The 22314-nt window shown below is 48.4% G+C and overlaps 1 protein-coding gene across 4 annotated transcripts; it reads left to right on the forward strand.

Annotated features, from left to right (window-relative positions):
• The first annotated feature begins 637 nt into the window (after positions 1-637).
• myo5b (myosin VB) lies at positions 638-21586 on the forward strand. Of its 4 annotated transcripts, none has more exons than XM_055513423.1 (40): positions 638-762; positions 6041-6151; positions 6226-6397; positions 6561-6705; positions 6821-6977; positions 7082-7225; positions 7308-7389; positions 7506-7613; positions 8042-8151; positions 8226-8491; positions 8603-8684; positions 8795-8935; positions 9166-9288; positions 9631-9714; positions 9987-10121; positions 10214-10311; positions 10677-10763; positions 11005-11116; positions 11362-11573; positions 11699-11855; positions 11982-12221; positions 12296-12532; positions 12613-12706; positions 12786-12916; positions 12997-13116; positions 13300-13434; positions 13532-13597; positions 13881-14117; positions 14197-14291; positions 14550-14627; positions 15362-15560; positions 15644-15737; positions 15810-15953; positions 17399-17550; positions 17645-17734; positions 17805-17955; positions 18975-19263; positions 19350-19524; positions 19598-19678; positions 20290-21586. In XM_055513423.1, exons 1-40 carry the CDS (start codon positions 733-735, stop codon positions 20440-20442), a joined length of 5517 nt encoding a protein of 1838 aa, XP_055369398.1. In that variant the 5' UTR covers positions 638-732; the 3' UTR covers positions 20443-21586. The 4 variants fall into 4 exon arrangements, with proteins under 4 accessions (XP_055369398.1, XP_029025241.1, XP_029025243.1 ...); XM_029169410.2 differs by lacking the exon at positions 638-762 and adding an exon at positions 1442-1807; XM_029169408.2 differs by lacking the exon at positions 14550-14627.
• The last annotated feature ends 728 nt before the right edge of the window (positions 21587-22314 follow it).

Raw genomic sequence — 22314 nt, forward strand, 5'->3', positions numbered from 1 at the left:
AGAACCACAGCGACCCATACTTCTGTCGCATGACAGGCACCAGGCCAACCAGTTATCAGGAAGGAAACCCAGTCAGACCAGCAGCGTGTTCTGCTTAGACATATATGGCAGAGCCACGATCACCAAGAAGGAGGTAGAGCTCATCCGTTCCCAGCTCAGGTGGACTCACATGGACCAGGGTCTAATCTATACTACAATGTTCTAATCAGTGTGTTCTGAGCAAAGCAAGTAATAAATCTAGTTGTAGAGGTTCAGGAACCGTCTCTGAGCCCAGCTGTGCTGGGTCTGATCATCTGGGGTTTGTTTCAGTGTTGACTGAAGGCGTGTTGCCTAAAGCTTGTTTTAAATGCCAGTAATCCCTAGATCCAACAGCATCTGGACAGAACTGGATCTGCCCTGGTTTGATTTCAGTTAGTGAACAACAGTGATTCACATCTACAGAGGTCAACATGCCGTGAACAGCTGTGTTGTTGTGTCAGCGACCTGCAGCTGTTGTCATGTTGATTGTTTGTGTTATGAAATCGGTGCTAGATTCACCCACGTGAGGAAACGGCTCCACACACACACCTGCCTCCATCAGGATGTCACACACAATGAGACCACTCACACATTGCGTAGCTGGGTCTCACCCGAGGTTCTAGAGCCGCCCTCACCGAGCCTTTGGGTGGGACCCAGCAGGTAAACAGCTCATACCTGCAGAGGGAGCGGCCACACGGCAGACTCCAGCTGAGGATGAGCACCGGCTTCCACCTCTACTCCCAGGTAAAGCCTGTCACACCAGGATCCGAGGGTTTCCTCAAACTAGTCTGATCCTCGAGGGTAGATCTGTGAAGTCTCATTACAGACATTAGATGTGACGTTGGTTATATTATATTGTGAAAACCTTGTGTTTCTTTATTCGATGGACATTTCAACAGATCAGAAAAGCTCACAAACTTCTTAAAAGCTGCGGGATTTTTTTATTTCAGTTTCAGTTAACACAGAAGTTTGATTTAAACCGGTTATTAATTTAATCCAACACGTTTTCAAGTTCAATAGTTTTACCTGCGTGATGTCATTGTTGTGGGCGTGGCTTCCACTGAAAGACATTAAACAAAAGCAATAAATGAATTCAGAACAAGGAGCAGCTCAGGACCCCCGCGACCCCGCATGGAAACAAGCAGTAGAAAATGAATGGATGGAGCATCTCAGGTCAAAGAAAAACTGGCGCTGCTCGATTCAAAAATGAACCAAAATAAACCAAAGCTCCAAAATAAACTTTGACTAATTAATGGATTTATTTCATGACGAAGTGAATCAGTTGTTCTGTGAGTTCAGCTTGAGCATAGACGTAGACTCTATTTAGTAATTAATATACAGTAAGGCCCTCTGTAGTGTCTTAACATAGAGTCTCATGTTGAGGACCGGCGCTCTGGGCATGTGCGTCTCTGAGCGAATGAGCGCGCACGAGCGCGCACGACCTGACTGGGATCCAGGAAGCTCGAAACTGTGACGGCTCTGGCTGTCAGGAAGTGCTCGGACACTTTCTTACTGTGCGTCGCTACTTGTTTGTGGATCGCTCGCTGTGGTTCTGACCCGGTCTGTGAACAGAGTAAAACTGCTGCAATTAGCCGTACGTGGCCCGACACCTGCGGGGCTGCAACGAACAAAGTGTCCGTAACTCCGCAGAGACCTGCAGCCACCGCCGGAAACTGCGGACCGGAGAAACGGATTATTGTGGATCCGTAATGGATCGGACCCAGCGCAGTTAGCTCGTCCAGGAGGGAAACTGATTTGAAAGATGTCCGTGAACGAGCTGTTCACAAAGGTGAGTTTCTGCTCTACCTGGAAATCAAACACCTGACGCTGCCTCAGCCGAACCGTGGCAGACTGGCCTTTAACCCAGCGGGCCTGGAGACCGCCCAGCCAGACACGAACCAAATCTGTCTTTTTAACGCGGTTTCTCTTGGAACCATTTAGCAGCTTTTCGTTGCTCAGAAATGTGCAGACGTCTGAACGGACTTCGAACAGGTGCACTAACCTGCTGCATGCAGGTGGCGCTGTGCACGTTGCGTAATCCCAACGTGGTCACGGTGAGTTAGGGAGTGTTGGAACTCTGGGATGTGATCAGAGTCTGGAACAGATGCACGGGGAGCCTGTGGAAGAATCACCAGGACCAGGAACACTTACACTTCAGCCCTAATCAGACCTCTGGCTTCAGAGGGTCCTGGTTTAGAGTCAGCACAGTTGGACTCTGGGCTCTGTCAGAGCAGATGTGCTGATCCGTTTACACTGGAGTGATGTAACAGAACCTCCTTACTGTTAACAAGCAGCTGAAACCAGAACACTGTCAACAAACATCCAGTGGAGAGGTCCAGTGATGAATGGGTTCCAGGGAAGGTTTTGCGTTCACAGCCAAGGCTTTGTCCAGTGAGTCTGTGGGACAGAATAGAAGCTGGTTAGGTCTGTTTCTGGCATCGGATATGCTTGTTTATATCAGTCTGTAGATGAGTTTGGTACCGAACTGACCCAATCAGGATGAGATTCAGTGGAAATATTAAAGTTCCTCTGGTCTTGCTGTTGCTTTTTTTTGTTGTTGTTTGTTGTCCTCACCGATGTGAAGGAGCTGGACAAAACAATGGGAACATCTGTGTAACAGCTGAGGTCACAGAACCTCGTCAGCTTCACGTGGGCCAGCGTATCCAACACACTGGCACTTCACCTTTTCATGATACGACCGGTGCTGCTCAGTTATCATCAGGCCCTCCAGGGGATTTTACTCTACTTTACTTAACCAAGAGTCAGGTTTGATGAGTAATGTACCAGTAAATGGAGACGTGTTGTTGTCCTGACACAACCGTATGTGATGCGTGTTCTCTTGGAGGATCCACGTTAAGTAGGCCCACTTAAAGCCTGTCCACGTGCTGACACAGTAATCCACGGGATTACGGTTTGGTCCTGGCCTTTTGACTGTGTGGACCATTTGGAGCAGATGTCGTCCTCTGGTGGTTCAGTGTCTTTAAGGAGGGTTTCAGGATTATCCTGTCCAGAACCATCCAGACCAGATTATTAATTTGAACCTGTGTTAAATCCATCACTGTCCTCATGTGGATTTGGGGGTGGGGGGACTCTGTGAAGCCGGATTAGGGTAGGGCTGGTTTTGATGACTAAGGAAGTAGCCAGGGAACTTTTGAATACTGTTGATGCCAATAACCCAAACCCAACAAGTTTACCCACAAGCATTCACATTAGAATCTTAAACATCCACATTTTTGGATCTCAAAGTGTCTAACAGTAACCCAATGGACCAGAACTTGAAAAATCCTCTGGAGGTTTTCGGCTCTTAGGTTTGGAGTTTCAGTACCAGCGTCATCTGTTAAGTGTGAAACATGGGTCACAGTAAGTACGAGGAAGAAACAAAGCATCAATTGGTCGTTTATTGCCTGATTTCGGGGACTCTGAGGAGACACTCACTGAGACAGGGATCGGGCCAGTCCCTGACCTATTGGTTCTGTTTCACTGCTCTCTGAGCAGAAAACAGACACAGCAAAGGTCAGCAGCAGAAAGATCAGGTGTTGCTTAATGTGAAGATAAAACCCTTCCACAATTCATGTTCTGGTCTTGGGTTCTGGCCCGATGAAGAACCCGGTTTATTAGCTGAGCTACAGTATCAGTGACCTTTGCTTTCAGGAGAACCTGTCTCTGCCTCCAGATGCCAGTCAGCTGCAGGGCCCTGCAGCTTCCTGTCTGACACACCCAGCGTTTGCCCTCAGGGTGATGTCACTGTGTGACTCACAGGTGGGCGGGGCCTCACCTGTGTGGAAACCTGAGACAGCCCACTCCTCTCTACCGGCCGACACCTGAGCAGCCGGTACCAGCGGCTGACTTCATATCCAGACCTGACTATTCAGAATGGTTTCCCACTAAACCTGCAGAACAACTTGAGCTCTGCCGTTATTCAGGTTTCCTCCACCCAAACCTCCACCTGCTGCTGGATTCCTCGCTTTGTCCTGGAGCAGACATTTGATCGTCAGTTCTTTTCAATTGTCACAACGGTCAGTTGGTTCTGGTCATTAAACCGAACCTGAGACCCTGAACGTCAGAACTACTGATTTGACAAATCACAAGCATGTGGGTTCTTATTCCTCCTCCTCCTATAGTTGATGATGTAGACACTGTATTTCTGGAGCTGTCGGTTCAGTCTGGTTAATGGACCTGTGCATCACCACAGGTCAGCTGTCTGTGTGCTGTGCTTGGCCTCGCCCCCTCCCCTTCCCCCGCTTCACTTCAGGAAAAACACAAACTGCTTTTTGTGTTTTCAGTGTGTGTGTGTCCTCGTTACTGCCCGTTTCTGCTGTGGCGCTCCCTGTGCAGACGGCGTGCTGCTCTGCGATTGGCTGGTTTCAGACTCTGTCCCAGATACAGGCCTGGTCTGATTGGCTGCTCTTATCAATGAATGCAGCATATTGGGATCTGACAACAATGATTTCATTTAATTATGACGAGCTGGTGGACGGAAACTAGTTAATGGTCTGTTTAAGCCTTAGTAAATAATGTTGCCATGGCAACAGTTTAACTTTATTATGATCTGGTTCATGAAGATTTACATTCAACAGACCATTGGGAAATAAAATGCTTCAGGATGTTTAGGACTCATAAAGCTTCACTGAAGCCTGGTTCAGATTTTTCAAACCCCAGAAACCGAACTTAGGGCCAAAGATCCATGCGTTAATAAGATGATGCCAAACATTCAGTTACAGAATCATTTTAGACGAGGAGCCTGGAAAAAAAAACAGACATTTACAGTAAATAAGTGAGAAGAGTGTAGCAGTTAAACAGTGAAATATCTGCTACAGCAGAATGCGTCTGATTCCCTGTTTGAAAAGTGATCTCTCAGAACCTTCAGACCCGGCCGAGGCTCTGGGCCTGTGGATTTGTGACTCAGAATCAGAGGAAATGGAAATAAAGCATCTAAAGTTTAAACATAAGCTGTCTAAGTGTACTGAACCGGGTCCAGTCATCAGAAACCTGCATCTGTGGTTCTGTTCTATGAGCAGCTCGATGGATGTTTCCTGGTTCAATGTAAATGACTTTCTGGCTTCAGATTTGCATTAAAGCAGATGAAGCTGTGACATCGCCTCCTCGGCTCAGTTTGATGTTAATGCTGACGTCAACCTGTAGCTTCCTCTTCATCAGTTTGCCTGTTGGAAGGATCCAAATCGGATCTATGAGCTTCCACTAAACGCGATGATTTCTGTTGTTTACACACCTTATATCTTTTTACAAACTCCACCTTAAATTGAAGAATTTCCGTTATTCAGTAAATCTCTAAGTGAATGGATCTATCTGGACGTGCAGGTCATAATAACTACTACTATTACTTCTACGAGTGTAAATACTGGATCGGAACCTGATGTCAACATTAGCACAAACACATTGCTTATTGGCGCCACACAGGGACAGAGCAGCAGGTTTAGACACCTTCCTGTCACTCATACTGTGTTTTGGACTGGTTCTGAGCTGGATGTGTTCTAAGCAGCTGCCGTTCCTGTGTATTGTGCTCTGCTCCAGTCGGAGATGAGGATAGAACTGTTCCACGGGTCACAGACTGTTGCTGCTGCTGCTTCACCTTGGTCACATTTTTGTAAACAAGTCGAGCCTTGGTTTTAGTCCCAGAGTCAAGTCTGAAACGGGACACAGCCGACTAAAGGAGCGCTGTCTTCACTGTGTTCCCTTCAGAGTAAATCACAGTATTGCTGTCTAACTTAGCATCTGAATGTCACACAGATGCTCAGTGCAACCTTTTGAAGTAATGAGACCCGACCAGTGGACAGGACTCAATGCTGGTTCTGGAGCTGTTCCTCTTTGAGGACAGCTGAACCCGTCTGAGCCGACAGCCAGTAACAAACCAGATGTAGAAGCTGTGGACATTTAGACAGAAGCTCATCACATCAGTAGGTTCCTCATGTGTCAGCTGTGCTGACCCGTCCCAAGTCCTTTTACAGCTGTGCACAGGGTCAATGTGTGTTCTGTTGATCTATGACTGACCTGTGTGTCTCAGTTCACTCGGGTTTGGATCCCGGACCCTGATGATGTGTGGAAGGCTGCAGAGATCACACGAGACTACAAGGAAGGAGAGACGGTTCTTCACCTCAGACTGGAAGATGAAACGGTATGTAATCACACACAGCTCTGACACTGGTTCTGGTTCACTCACGCTCACTGTGTCTGCATGTTCTGTCTCAGTCTGTGGAGTACCCCATCGGCCCAAAAGGCAATCCCCTCCCGTTCCTCCGCAACCCTGACATCCTGGTGGGGGAGAACGACCTCACTGCACTCAGTTACCTGCACGAACCCGCTGTGCTGCACAACCTCAAGGTCCGTTTCCTGGAGTCCAATCACATCTACACGTACTGCGGTCAGTACCTGGGCCTGCTTCTCAGCTGAGAGTTTGTAATAGTGTTTTGTTTAATTGTTTTCTCATTTTTAAATATTTACTTAATACATTTGGTTTGTTTTTTTTTAACTTAGCCGAAGGTCAAGTGTTACTGGTTCAGGATGTGTGTGTGGTGTGTGTCCAGGCATCGTGCTCGTGGCCATCAACCCGTACGAGCAGCTGCACATCTATGGAGAAGAAGTCATCACCGCCTACAGCGGTCAGAACATGGGAGATATGGACCCGCACATCTTCGCTGTGGCCGAAGAAGCATTCAAGCAGATGTCCAGGTCTGGCCAGAACACAGTCGTGCTTAAGGCATTGCTGTAGCTGAGTTACAGTGAAACAGTGACAATGAGCTGAGGTGGTTTTGTGTTGGATGAAAAACGTTCTGTGGTTCTGTAGAGACGAGCGGAATCAATCCATTATTGTGAGTGGAGAATCAGGAGCAGGGAAAACGGTTTCTGCCAAGTACGCCATGCGGTACTTCGCCACGGTGGGCGGGTCCAGTAACGACACCAACGTAGAGGAGAAGGTGATGGCGTCCAGCCCCATCATGGAGGTCAGTGTTACAGTCAGGGTGCAGGGACGTGCATGATGGGATGTCTGGATGTTCCTCTTTGACTGTCTGACCCACTCTATGTTCTGGTTCCGTCCACCCTCCAGGCCATTGGAAATGCCAAAACCACTCGGAACGACAACAGCAGCCGCTTTGGGAAGTACATTCAGATCGGCTTCAGTAGAAACTACCACATAATTGGCGCCAACATGAGGACGTATCTGCTGGAGAAGTCTCGGGTCGTGTTTCAGGTCCGTTGGATCAGACGGACAGGCAGAAGCCTCATGGTTCCTTCCTGCTCACCATCTTTGTCGTTTGTCGTTTGTGCCACAGGCTGAAGACGAGAGGAATTATCACATCTTCTATCAGCTTTGCGCCTCGTGCAGTTTGCCAGAGTTCAAAGACCTCAGTCTCTGTGAGTCCAGCTCTGTGCGAACAGAACCCGACCAGATCTGTCTGAGGGCCCACATTAACCTCTGTGTAGCTTAGAGTCCATTTGAATCACCTGTGACTCGTTGCCTTTGTCTGCAGCCAGCGCAGAAGATTTCACCTACACGTCCCTTGGAGAGAACATCTTCATCGAAGGCGTAAACGATGCCGAAGATTTCAGAAAGACCAGAGAGGCCTTCACACTGCTGGGTGAGCAGGGGGCAGGAGGAGGAGGAAGGCGGGTGAAGGAGAAGGGGGCAGCAGGAGCACCAGGGAGAAGGAAGAGGAGCAGGAGGACATTAGGAGGAGGAGGGTGCAGAAGTAGCAGGAGGAACAGGGGGCAGCAGGAGCAGCGGGCAGGAAGACAGAAGGGGGGGGGGGGCAGGAGTAGGAGGATGAACAGGGGGCAGCAGCAGGAGGGGAGGAGGAAGAGGAGCAGGAGGACAGGAGGAAGGGGCCGAAACAGGAGGGGGCAGGAGGAGGAGGATGAACAGGGGGCAGCAGGAGCAGTGCAGAGGAAGAGGAGGAGGGGGCCGGAAGAGGGGGGGCAGGAGGAGGAGTAACAGGGGACAGCAGCAGCAGCAGGAGGAGGGGGAGCTGGAGGCAGGAACCAGTTCTAACACACCTGCTCTTCACAGGCATAAAGGACAGCAGTCAGATCAACATTTTCAAAGTCATGGCCTCCATCCTTCACCTGGGCAACGTGCAGATCTGCAGCGAGAGGGACGGAGAGTCCTGTCACATCCCGGTAGGTCGGCACCGGACCCAAAAGCAGCAGCGTCTGGGTCCGTTCCAGTTGTCTGACGGCTCTGTGTGTTGCAGAATGACGACCCCCACCTCAAACACTTCTGCAGGCTGCTGGGGGTGGAGCTGCAGCAGATGGAGAACTGGCTGTGCAACAGAAAGCTGGCCACCGCCTCCGAGACCTACGTGAAGAAGATGTCCAGCAAGGAGGCGGAGAACGCCCGCGACGCCCTCGCCAAGCACATCTACGCCCGCATGTTCCACTGGATCGTGGAGCACATTAACCTGTCGCTGCAGACGTCGTCCAAGCAGAACTCTTTCATCGGAGTCCTGGACATATATGGGTACGACCTAAAACTGAACCTAATGTGAAATGTTCTGCCCATCTTCAAATGTTGTGAAGTTAGATCAAAGTCAAACCCTCGTCCAGTGAACGTGTCACAACCCAACTGCAGGTTCGAGACGTTCGAGATCAACAGTTTTGAGCAGTTCTGCATTAACTACGCCAACGAGAAGCTGCAGCAGCAGTTTAACTCTGTGAGACTTGTTTCCTTCTTGCTGAGCCTGTCCATGAACCCAGAACATTTTAACACCATTTCCACTGGATGGTGACTACTGATGACTCTGTTCTGGTTTTGTGTCCGCAGCATGTGTTCAAGCTGGAGCAGGAGGAGTACATGAAGGAGCAGATCCCCTGGACTCTGATAGACTTCTATGATAATCAGCCCTGTATTGACTTGATTGAGGCCCGGCTCGGTATCCTGGACCTGCTGGACGAGGAGTGTAAAGTAAGGATGGTTCCACAGATTTACAGAACATGGTACTGTAGAGAAACAAGGGTTTACTGATCTCCAACTAGATTCTGATGAGTTCTGAGCTGATCTGGATATTCAAAACATCTGGTTCTGGCAGCGGATGATTTATTCAGCCAGCTCCCCTGGGTTCCTTTGCTTTTTGAAGTAGTTCTGTCGATAAGTCGATAAAAATATCGTCCTGCAGCTCTGTTGTTGTGTTTCAGGTGCCGAAGGGAACGGATCAGAACTGGGCCCAGAAGCTCTACATGCAGCACACCAGCAGCGCTCACTTTCAGAAGCCCCGTATGTCCAACTCCTCCTTCATCATCATCCACTTCGCTGACAAGGTGAGTTACGGACGGCTTTACCTGCCCAGGTCCAGGCCTCGAAGGATGCTGCAGTATTACTGAAACAGAATGGGCTGGTACTGGTTCTGATTCGGTCAGACCCACTCAGTCAGGACATTTACAGATTCTTACACGGAAAGGAACCATCGTGTTTAATGGTTGATAATGATGTGTTTATTATTTTACTGTGGCCTATTATGGGGCCTGAAGCTATAAACTGGAAACCATAATCTTCCAGCTGTTGAGCAGGATTTGACCTTGTAACAGAGGTACCAGAACCCGATCAGCTGGACCAGTCTGCTCAGGAGTGTTTTCATGGAGCAGGACCAATGTTGTTGACAGGTGGAGTATCAGTGTGAGGGATTCCTGGAGAAGAACAGAGACACCGTGTACGAGGAGCAGATCAACATCCTGAAGGCCAGTCAGGTAAGAACTAGAACCCGTGTTTGCCCAGGGACACTTCAGCACATGATAATCGAACCACCAACCCTATGATTGGTGGATGGCGGCTCTACCATGATCCACCTGCAGTGGTGCTCTTAACCAAAACAAACCCACCGAGGTCAGAGGTTTGGTTTTGGTCGTAATTGGAGCAGCAGCCATCACATGCTCTGCTCTTAGTGTAGATTCATGTGTTTTAAATGGGTCAGGTTCTGGATCGGCCTGTGAGTAACATGTGAGTGTGTCTGTTCTCTAAGTTCCAGCTCATAGCTGATCTGTTCAGCGACAGAGATGACACCCCCCCTTCCAAGATATCTAGAGTGAACGTCCGACCGGCTAAGGTCGTTCCCAAGATTCCCAACAAAGAGCACAGGAAGACAGTGGGACACCAGGTGAGGTTCGACCCGACCTGAAGACAAAGAGACGAGTGTCCGTGTCTTTGCTGTGCTATGCTAGCTAAGCTATGTGCTTGTGTTTCCTGCAGTTCCGCAGCTCTCTGCAGCTCCTCATGGAGACACTGAACGCTACGACTCCTCACTACGTCCGCTGCATCAAACCAAATGACTTCAAGGAGGCGTTCACGTGAGTCTGCTGGCTCCAGTTCTCTGCAGGACCAGTGGAGTTGGGTGTGCGGTGCTGGAAGCTGCAGCTCAGCAGTATGTTATCAGTGATGGCTCTTCACAGCTGATCCATTGTCTCCTTCACATAAATAACCTACTCTGGTGGTGATCTGCTGACGTGCTGTTGCACGAGGTCCATTTCAGGCCTGATAAATTAAATGACAGGACTCACATGATTCAGTCTGACCCAGCTCTCAGCCCAAACACTTAGCTGTTACTGGTCCTGCCACATGCGATGCCTCAGAAGATGAGGAGGTACGAGCAAATGTTCTGTGCTAAGCAGAAACTGGAACCAGACGCAGACGATTGTTGTGACTGTTTTTGCAGGTTTGACTCGAAGCGAGCAGTGCAGCAGCTTAGAGCCTGCGGAGTCCTGGAGACGATCCGGATCAGCGCCGCTGGATACCCGTCCAGGTGATACGACCCACATGACATCCCTACACATCTGTGCTATTTAGATAGAATACCTTTATTGTCCTTTATTGGGGAAATTACCATAATTGGGCACATTGGGTGAATCATGTCTGTCTGTTGTCCGCCCTCCTCGGGGTTGTCGTCATCTTTCTCTAGTGTGAAGGACCAGACAAGACCAGAACAGATGATGAGCGCAGTTCTGCCAGAAACCCAAACTAGAAGTGTCTGGTTTTGTTTGCAGGTGGACGTACCCAGACTTCTTCAGCAGGTACCGGGTGCTGATGAAAAAATCCGACATAACATCAGCAGACAAAAAGCTGGTTTGTAAAAACCTGCTGGAGACGCTGATTAAAGTGAGTAGAACCGACCCGTTCGGCTCCACGGTTCTGTTCAGACACTTCATCCAAGCGGTCTATCGCATATAAAGTTAGTCCACAAAAAAACAACATAGTCAGTTTATTAATTCAGTCTTTCAATTGACAAACATCAGAACCAGCCAGTGATCCAAAACAGAGAATGATGTCATGGTCTAGTTCCAGATGTGGTCTTTCCAGTTCATTTCGCATACAGTACAGTTGCTTGTTTTTTTTGTTTTCAGGAGCAGGACATGTTCCAGTTTGGTAAAACCAAGATCTTCTTCCGAGCGGGTCAGGTTGCGTATCTGGAGAAGCTCCGCGCGGATAAGTTCCGTGCGGCCTGCATCAAGATCCAGAAGACGGTTCGAGGTTGGTTGCAGAGAGTTCGATACCGAAAGATCTGTAAGTCAGCCATCACTCTGCAGAGATACGGCCGAGGATACCTGGCCCGCAGGTGTGTTGGTGTTTGACAGAAGGCTTCCGACATCACACATTCATTCAGACACCACAAATGAACCAATACAAGGCTGCAGAGTCACTGGAGGTCCAGACATTCCCTGTTTTGTTTGTTCTGCTCAGATATGCAGAGTTCCTGCGTCTGTCTCGCGCTGCTCTCATCTGCCAGAAGCAGTATCGCATGGTGGGAGAGCGACGGGCCTATCTGAGACTGAGACGGGCTGTGGTCACCATCCAGGCCTACACCAGGGGGATGTTCACCCGTAGGATTTACTGGGAGGTAAAGACATCTAGCACAGATCAGCCTGCTCTGAGGCCCCACCTTGACCTAATGAGTGAATTGGACACAAAGCGTTTGTAATTTAATGGAATGTGGTCATGTGGCTCTGAATGCCTCTCTGTGCAGTTCCTGTTGCACCACAAGGCCATAATCATCCAAAAGACTGTCCGCGGCTGGCTGCAGAGGAGGAGGTTTAGACGGGCACGTGATGCCGCCGTCATCATCCAGTGTGCGTACCGGCGTATGCACGCCAAGCGGCAGCTCAAGCAACTGAAGATTGAAGCCCGGTCCGCTGAACACCTAAAGAAGCTCAACACGGGCATGGAGAACAAGATCGTCCAGCTGCAGAGGAAGATGGACGATCAGGTACGCTCAGTCGTACAAATGCAGAGGTGCACGTACTGATAGTACTACTGCTACTGCTACTACTATTGTTTCAGAATAAGGAGTTCAAAAATCAGAGCGAGCAGCTGCAGACAGTCAACTCCAGTCTGAACACAGAGCTGAGCAAGCTGCAGAAGGAGCTGCAGCAGCTCCGCAGCCAGCAAGAGGATGGAGGACAGGTGACGTCGCTGCAGGACCAACTAGAGAAGCTGAGACAGAAGCTGCAGGAGGTGAATGCAGAGAGGAAGAGGCTGGAGGAGGAGCACGGCGCAGAGAAGCTGGACCTGACGCAGGTGAGCTGCCGAAACACCCACAGACGCAAAGAGGTGTAGAAGCCTCAGGTGCTGATTCCCCGTCACGTCTGCTCCTGCAGAGGGTAGAGGAGCTGGAGAGAGAGAACTCACTGCTCAAGAGTGAAAAGGAAGAAATGAACCGCAGGATTCTGCAGCAGGTGAAGGGTGCCGACGGTGAGATCACCCGCCCTCCTCTGTGATGTCATCATCAACATCCTCTGGCTGTGTGTCCTTACATGCATGTGTGTTTCAGAGGTCGACAGCAACGCCTCTCTGCAGAACGAGCTGGATGCGGAGCGACAACGCTACCAGAACCTGCTCAACGAGTTTTCCCGACTTGAGCAGAGATACGACAACCTGAAAGAAGAGATGTCTCTGTCCAAGGTGACGAGCCTGTTCATCAGGCTCACCTCATGTGTTTAGGACTGAGTTATAGCAGCTAAGCATCTCCCGTTGTGCTTCAGTTCCAACCTGGCCACCGGAGAAACCCGTCCAATCAGAGCAGCCTGGAGTCGGACTCCAACTACCCGTCGGTGTCCACCTCTGAGGTCGGAGACACTGAGGACTCCATTCAGCTGGTGGAGGTGAGTCTTCTCATCAGATCAGAACTGGAGTGGTGGAAAAATACATAGATGAGCCAACCTAAAAAAGGAAATCTACTGTCACATCTGTGAAACATCCTTCAGTTCCACCTAAATGTCTTGGCGCCAGGTTATTTATTTTTCACAGTGGTCAGTGAACGTATGGCATTGATGGCTGCGTTACAGGAGATGGGAGTGGAGAAGGCTGCCATGGACATCAGTGTGTTCATGAAGCTACAGAAACGAGTCCGAGAGCTGGAGCAGGAGAGGAAGAGGCTGCAGAGCAACGTGGACAAGATGGAGGAGCTTTCCAAGCGCAGGGTGACTCAGTCTTCAGACCATGAACGGCGGTTTCCTGATCCTTTTGAGGTTAAATGCACGGTGGTGTTTAGTTCATTCACTCATTTTACTGCTTTAGGGTTCTGAGGCCAGAAGCCCCATGTCCGAGCAGGAGACGGCCGATCTAGCCTACGACAACCTGAAGGTAGCAAATGGCACATCATCATCATCATCGTTTTATAATTATTATTATATATATATATAATATATATATATATAATATATATATATATATAATATATATATATATATATTATGATTATTATTATTGATATTCCTGCTAGCTACACAGTTTAAACACTCACTGACCCCTTTTTAGGAACCTGTAGATAAAAACATACTATGAAGGGGCTGAGTGTGGTGTAAGTACTGTAGAAATAACATTCTGTGAAGTATCGCCCTCACCTGCATCCTCTGTATCTGAGCAGAGACAGGAGCTGGAGTCGGAAAACAAGAAGCTGAAGAATGACTTGAATGAGCTGAGGAGAAGCATGTCTGAGCGGGCGTCTCACAGCGACCCGCAGGGTGAGCAGGACGCCTACAACCTGCTGCTGAGTCAGCTCAAAGCAGCCAGCGAGGAGCTGGATGCCCGCAAGGAGGAGGTCCTGATTCTGAAGAGTCAGATAGTCAGCAACGCAGAGCTGCAGGAGAAGAACGGGCACATAGTGAGTGAGCAGGACACGTACTGTAGGCTGCACTGGCTTCTTAAATATGTGACTCTGACCTGGTGCTTCCTGTTTGCAGCTGAGTAATAAAGTTCCAGAGCTGAACAACGACAGTGAGCCGGTGGATAAAGATGAGGCTCTTAAGGCGTATCACGGTCTGTACGATTCCAAAAGGTAAGAATCACCTGCATCAGACATAGTTCAATAACGTGTGTGAGTGTGATACCAAGCCATTCGGCTCTGGGTGAAGTTCTGCTATAATTAGTTAACAGTTCTGTGACTGCAAACTGCCACCACTGTGTGGCGCTAGTGTGCGGCCATTGGTTCAGCCTCTGAACACGTGGTTCTAAGTTGTAACCTGCAGCCGCTTGCTTCTCACCGTCTGCTCTGTCTCCTCTGTCTCGTTGCCCTCTGTGACCTGTTGGACACCAGTAGCCAGCAGGACTGGTGCTGTCTGAATGAAGATGGGGAGCTGGGCCTTGCCTACCAGGGCCTCAAAGAAGTGGCCAGGTTTCCTTTCTCTGCTTTGCTTTCCTTTTCAACAGTCTGATCAGGACCAGCAACAGCAATGGCTCAGAACCTGGATCCAAACCTTAGACATGTTACATTCTGGTAGTTTATTCAGGCAGGTTTTTATTTTTGGGACCAGCAGCTCAGACACATGAAGCACCTTCACTAAACGCAAATCCAGTATAGAGTAAATATTTCACAGATACTTGAGAAGCTTCAGCATTTTCTGGAACAGCTGCTCCCTGAAGTAGTAGAAGTAGTTGCTACTCAGTCACCTGCTGTTACCTCGACCAGTCAAACCCCTAGCGTTTACATGTCAACACGCACCCTGTCCTCCCACCCACCGAGGGTGGGTGGGAGGTGTTAAGGAGGTGTTAAGGAGGGATTCCTACTGTACCTGCTGATACCAGACTGTACAATCAGCACTGGTCCAAAAACTCACCCACTTGATCAGTGGTTATGTAGAAAATCTCCTCTGCAATATTTGTGCAAACCTCTGCAATATTGTATATTTATACAATATGCAATAACCTTTCCCATGAATCCATACTCGCTCTACCCACCTGTATAGTGTTGTACTGTGCCAACACAACTTGACTTTGAATTTTGTTTCTGTATTTTTCTTTTCTCTGTATCGTGTGTATTCTCTGTACTTGTATTGTACTAAGCTGCAATTTCCCCAGTGTGGGACAATTAAACGTTTTCTTATTCTTATTATTCCTCTTGGTCCTCAGGCTGTTGGAGGCCCAGTTGCAGACTCAGGCTCGGCAGCATAAAGATGAGCTGGAGGCTCTTCATACTCAGATCGAGCTGCTGAAAGATGACATTGAGAAGAAGCAGGAGATCCTAAACTACACCATGTCTCTGTCGCCTGAGGCCCAGGTGGAGTTCAGCGTCCAGCAGGAGATCACACGGCTCACCAACGAAAACCTGGTGAGGAAGCCTGCAGCTGCAGCCTGAAGCAAAGCCACAGACTCCGTGGTGTAATTCACAATGTTGTATTTGCCTGTTTGCAGGACCTCAAGGAGCTGATGGAGAAATTGGAGAAGAATGAGAGGAAGCTAAAGAAGCAACTGAGGATCTACATGAAGAAGGTCCAGGAGTTGGAAGGTAACAGGGGTTTCTGCAGCTGTTCACATCTGTAGTGAACAAAGATTGATGTTGTGTCTGTGTCTGTATCAGCTGCTCAGGTGGCTTCTCCCACCCCCCGGGCCAAGCCTGAGCTGATCCGACAGGTCACTGTCCAGAGGAAGGAGAAGGACTTTGAGGGGATGCTGGAGTACGCCAAGGAGGACGAAGCCCTGCTGGTGAAGAGTCTGATCACAGGTATGGAGGTCAATCAGTCACAGGTCGATGGTATGTGCTGTAATAACAGGTGGAACAAACAGGACTGAGTCTTTTATTAAGGGAACCACCGGCGCTGAGCTTCACTTTTTCCACATTCTTTTTAATGTTACAGCCTTATTCCAAAATGGATTAAATTAATTTATTTCCTCAAACTTTTACACACAATACCCCATAATGACAATGAGAGAAAAGATTTTTTTTAATTGTTGCAAATGTATTAAAAAAAAAAAAGAAAAATTAGTATTCACAGCCATTGCTCAATGCTTTGCTCATGGACCTTTGGCAGCAATTACAGCCTCAACAGTCTTTTTGAATATGATGCCACAAGCTTGGCACATCTGTCTTTGGGAAGGTTTGCCCATTCCTTTTTGCAGTACCTCTCATGCTCTACCAGGTTGGATGGGAAGCGACGATGCACAACCATTTTCAGATCTCTCCAGAGATGTTAAATGGCATTTAGGTCTGGGCTCTTCTGGGCCACAAGGACATTCACAGAGTTGTTTTGCAAAGCCACTGCATTGATATTTTAGAAGTGTGCTTTGGGTCATGGCCTTGCTGAAAGATGAACCATTGCCCCAGTCTGAGGTCAAGAGCACTCTGAAGCAGGTTTTCATCCAGGGTGTCTCTTTACATTGCTGCATTCATCTTTCCCTCTATCCTGACTAGTCTTCCAGTTCCTGTCGCAGAAAAACATCCCCACAGCATGATGCTGCCACCTCCCTGCTTCACTGTAGGGATGGTATTAGCCTGGTGATGAGCAGTGCCTGGTTTTCTCCAAACGTAATGCCTGGCATTCACTCCAAACACTTCAATTTCAGTCTCATCAGACCAGAGAATTTTGTTTCTTACGGTCCATGAATCCTTCAGGTGCCTTTTGGCAAATTCCAGGCGGGCTGCTACTTGTCTTTTACAGGTGTGTGCCTTTTCAAATCATGTCCAACTGAATTTACCACAGGTGACCTTCCATTAAGCTGCTGACATCTCAAGAATGATCTGTGGAAACAGAATGTTCCTGAGCTCAAGTTAGAGCTTCATTGAAAAGGCTGTGAATACTTAAGTACATGTGAATTTTCATTTTTTTGTGTTTAATAAATTTGCAACATTTGCTCATTGTCATTAGGAGGTATTGTGTGTAAAATTTTGAGGAAATAAATTAATTTAGTTCATTTTGGCATAAGGCTATAACAATGGAAAAAGTGAAGTGCTATGAATACTTTCCGGATGCACTGTATTCCTTTGGCACGACCCCTGGCCCAGAACCTTCTGCTTGAACTGAAACACGCAGCAGCTCAAAGTAGTAAATATAAAAATCCTCAGCCACGTTTACAAAACGGAACCAGTGCTAGAATGATGGATCCACCTCCTGACCTAAACAAGCATTTATTAAGAAGCTTGAACCTGTAAATGTGCCTGTGTGCTTCCAGACATCAGACCCAACACGGTGTCGTCCACTGTCCCCTGTTTGCCTGCGTACGTCCTCTTCATGTGCATCCGGCATGCCGACTACATCAACGACGACCAGAAGGTGGAGTCTCTGCTCACCTCCACCATCAATGCCATCAAGAAGGTCCTCAAGGTCTGAGTCTTCCTCACATGCAGCTCTGGACCCAGATCCTCTCTTTGTTCCTTTAGTTCCTTGATTTAACTCCTACCTCTCTTGTTGTGTCCAGAAAAACAGCGATGACTTCGAGACGACGTCATTCTGGTTGGCAAACACCAGCCGTCTGCTCCACTGTTTGAAGCAGTACAGCGGAGATGAGGTCGGGGGCGGGGGCATCTGACAGACGGTACCATCCAGTTGAACTGTGCGCTAACATGTTTCTCCTTCAGGCCTTCATGACTCAGAACACAGCCAAGCAGAACGAGCACTGTCTGAAGAACTTTGACCTGGCCGAGTACAGGCAGGTGCTGAGCGACCTGTCCATCCAGATCTACCAGCAGCTCATCAGAGTGGCTGAAGGCATCATCCAGCCCATGATCGGTGAGACCAGCACCCACTGGCCCGATGCTAGCTACTGATGTGTGCGTGCGTGATGACATGATTTTAGCTTCTAGTTGCTGCAGGTGTGTTTCGCTGGCTCAGCAAGAAGACCTAAATGAAGGTCAGGTCCACCCTGTGGAAGTGGACGTGGAACTGTACACGTCCGCACACAAACGCTGCGCAGCTTGCAGTTCAAATGGGAGTGATCCACAGGACGAGGATCAGGGACGGCTGAGATTCATTTGCATATAAAACCACATCTTTGCAAGTAGAACGATGTCTGTCAAACCAAAAACACTCTTCAAACACTGATGCACAGAGAACCACAGAGCCACAAGCTGAACCTGCAGCAGTTTCGCTTCTTACAGTCAGCGATGACAGATGAGCCTCAGCTGATCGCCTGTGATCCACTGTCTGTACGAATTGAACGAAAACCAGACAACAGATCCAATAAAGTAATATTTGAAATAAAAGGTGGCATCATGTTGGGTTGTAGACATCACAATCACCGCTCTGGGACTGTTTTCTTGTTTGTGAAACTGCTGATGTTTGTTCCGTCTGTGAAAGGTTCGGTTTAACTGTTTTACTTTAACCTCCGGGAGTTTTCTGTGCTGCTCTGACTCATTTCATCAGCAGAGCTGCTGCTTTCTGCTGTGTAGCTGTTGCCTCAGCAACCTCACAGACTGACATGGGTAACGCTACTCAGCTCCAAAGGTCATGGTGCTGCAGACGTGTGTCAGCTGAGCTTGAAAGTTAAGGCTTCTCTGGAAACATGACAACCTGTATTGTGATCCAGAGAAATAATGAAATATAATCTGCATCTAACCAGGTTACAGCAAACCTAACCCCAGCAGTCTGTGATCCCTCCTGCTGGTTATTACCAGAGCTGCAGTTCTCAGTAATTTCACAGTACTTCACTGACACGGACCTGGTCCTAATGTTGGAGCTGTTTTTATTCCTGCTGGCTCTGTCTTCCTTTGTTTCTGAACTCAGGTTTCTGTTCTTGTCCCGTCTTCCAGTGTCAGCTATGTTGGAGAGCGAGAGCATCCCTAGCCTGGCGGCGGTGAAGCCCATGGGCTACAGGAACCGCTCGTCCAGCATGGACGGTGACGGGCCCAGCTTCTACACTCTGGAGGCCCTGATCCGACAGCTGGGGCAGTTTCACTGCATCATGCGGGACCACGGTCTGGATCCAGAGATCGTGGGTCAGGTGGTCCGACAGCTCTTCCACTGCATCAACGCCGTCACCCTCAACAACCTGCTGCTGCGTAAAGACATCTGCTCCTGGAGCACAGGCATGCAGCTCAGGTACAGGCAGCAGACTGCTCGGGGTCTGACGCCACCGCCTGTCTGCTGGAGTCTGTACGGTGAAGTCTGTGCGTGCATGTGTTCAGGTACAACACCAGTCAGATGGAGGAGTGGCTCAGAGCAAACAACCTGTTCCAGAGCAAAGCTGCAGCCATTCTGGATCCAATCATCCAGGCCGCTCAGCTGCTGCAGGTCAAGAAGAAGACGTCTCAGGACGCTGAAGCCATCTGCTCGCTGTGCACCGCCCTCACCACACAACAGGTGGGTTATCAGGTTATCGTCCTCCCCCGTCTCAGAAAACAGAGAATGATGCTGAATCCTGTGTCTGCTCCAGATCGTGAAAATCCTGAACCTCTACACGCCTCTGAACGAGTTTGAAGAACGAGTCACTGTGTCATTCATCAGGAACATCCAGGTACGACCCAGCAGCACCTGGCGGCGGTGACGTTCACATGCATCTGTAAACCAGCTGTGCTTCTTTGCTCCCGACTGTTTCACACTGTGGTCCGACATTTTACACAATCAGTCCTTCAGTTTCTTCCTGTTTATCAAATGTATCTGCTGCTGCTAAGACTCTTCTCTACAGGACCTTGACTTCCTTCTTCACAGATGTTTTTTAAAGCTAAGTGATGAATGAATTTTTTAACTGCCTCAGACAATTTACACTCAGTGGCCGGCTTATTGGGAACACCTTTCAATCACATTAAAGCTCCAGGTCCTACAGGTTGAGCAGTGGTCTAAGTGACAGCTGTCAGATTGGACCCAGGAAACGACCAGATGTGGATGGAAGATAAACATGGTCACTGGGATCTGTCCTGGGTCAGCAGTCCACAATGAGCTGCTTCAGCACCTTCAGTTAAGCTGCTGCTGCCTCTGGTTTGTGGTTGAGGGATTTAACATGCAGCAGCTGTCCCGTACGTTTCAAAATGCTGTGTCTAATAAAGTGGCCACTGTGTGTTAATGAGGTGCTATGGTCCAGGTTTCTCTTTGAATATTGCTGTTTAACTGTCAAGTGTCTGTGTCCAGAACCATCTTCAGGAGAGAAATGACCCTCCACAGCTGCTGGTGGATACCAAGCACATCTTCCCCGTCCTCTTCCCGTTCACACCATCGGCTCTCGGCCTGGAAACGCTGCACATCCCAGCATCGCTCAGCCTCCACTTTCTCACCAGAGTCTGACATCTCTGAAGGGCCCAGAGCCGAGCCTGCAGTGACATGTCCAGGTTCGGGCAGAATGTCGCAGATGAAGATCACTATGTGTGCCTCTAATTTCTGGGAAGCCAGCAGCCCAGACAGGATCAGACCCAGCCTGGGTTCTACCAGGACTCGAGTCCTGCATAACTGGTCGCATTATTTTTCAGTGAAGTAAACAATGAGAGACAAGAGGAACAGGACATGACCTGGAGGATGAGGAAGGGTCAGAGGTCAAGAGAGAGAAACTAGATTCAGTGGTGGTGATAAATGTGTGATCAGAAAGCTTCTTATCATTTTCCTCTTAAATAATGTGGTTGTTTACAGGTGGGTGATCAGCTGATGCATCACTACCATTCAAACAGATTGGGTCAGATTACGTAATTAGTCTGTTTTAATTTCTTCAATTGTCAACAAAAAGCTTTTAAAAAATCATCAGTTTAAGGTTCACATTGAGGCTGTTTGACTTTCAGCACAAAGCTTAGTTGTTTTGACCAATTAGCGACAGGTCTGGTCAGCTGGTGGTCAGAGGTCAGACTCAAGACCAGATTTTGATTTATTTTGTTCATTATTGAAACCGAAGAACACGTCACTGTTAAATAAACACATGTCAAAACTATTGATTCTATAACTGTTGATTATTGTAAATGAACATCTTAAAAAAGTCCTGCTGTTAAAAACCAGCTGGACTCAAATGCTGGGTCTGGATTAGCGACTTTAACGAGCAGTCGCAACCGACCCTGCACAGACGATAAGAATCAAATCATTGTGTTTTTGTTGTGTTTTCTGTTCACCCATCATGTCTCTATTTATAATCATCTGAGTTCTATTTGTACAAATGCTGTGTACCTCTGGATCAAAATTCAGTTTTGTTTCCTTTTTGATTTGTGTATTTTGTGCTGATGCTGCGTCTGGTGTGGGTCCAGAATGATCACAACTCTTCACGTTCGTGGCTTTACTCTCACCAAGATGATTAAACCAAGGGCATATCATCCCGACCCGTGCTTCAGTGGGCTGAGGAATCTCAGGTTCTTACTTAGACTTAATAATAAAGACACTGACCTGTGAAGAGCTCATCACACGTGTTTGATCTTTTATAAGAACGTGAGACATTAAAGTTTAATGAGCAGAAGTTGTTTCTTTGTGTTTATTACCACTCACATTTGTGAACGAAGCAGTTTCAGCTGTGTGATGTTTTTCACTTCACTATGTTAGAAGTGAAGCAGGTGTCGCGATTTCATGAGAGTGGCCCAACGATATCAGGCTGAACAGATGTTCACAGACCATTTAATGTTGTCCCAGATGGATCTGAAAACTGGTCCAGCTGAGCCCACAGTACAGATGCAGACAAGTTAGCTTGATGTGGATTATTAGAGGGGTTATATCTACATCTTTATCACAGCACCAACCAGGCTGCAGGCCTGTGAACAGGGAGGGAGGCGACTCCCACAGCAACTGTGTGTGTCGGTTGGACCAGCATTGTGAACAGAGCAGCTGGTTCTGAGGTTTACCTGTAGCCCTCAGGACACTCTCACCTGCCACCTGATCGTCACAGGAAAACATTAATGATCTGCTGATGGTTCCAGCACCACTTTGAAGCTTGTGAGGCCTGTGTCCTTCAGTGGGTTCTGACAGAGCTGAGGTTTGGTTAGGGAATGGGCCTGATGCCTTGTGGTAGTAGAAACGGTTCTGGTATTACATGGGAGAGTAAAAGAAGGAATAGGGTCTAGTACTGCTGTACCTGCAGTAGCCACCTCTACCTCCACCACTACATGCAGTACTAGTGGTACTAGTACCAGTCGTGTGTGTGTTCGCCTGCTGATGTGCTGAAAGCCAGACTCTGGCTCGAGGAAGAGGATG

This window comes from Betta splendens, chromosome 12 (assembly GCF_900634795.4).
Source record: "Betta splendens chromosome 12, fBetSpl5.4, whole genome shotgun sequence".
NCBI lineage: Eukaryota > Metazoa > Chordata > Actinopteri > Anabantiformes > Osphronemidae > Betta > Betta splendens.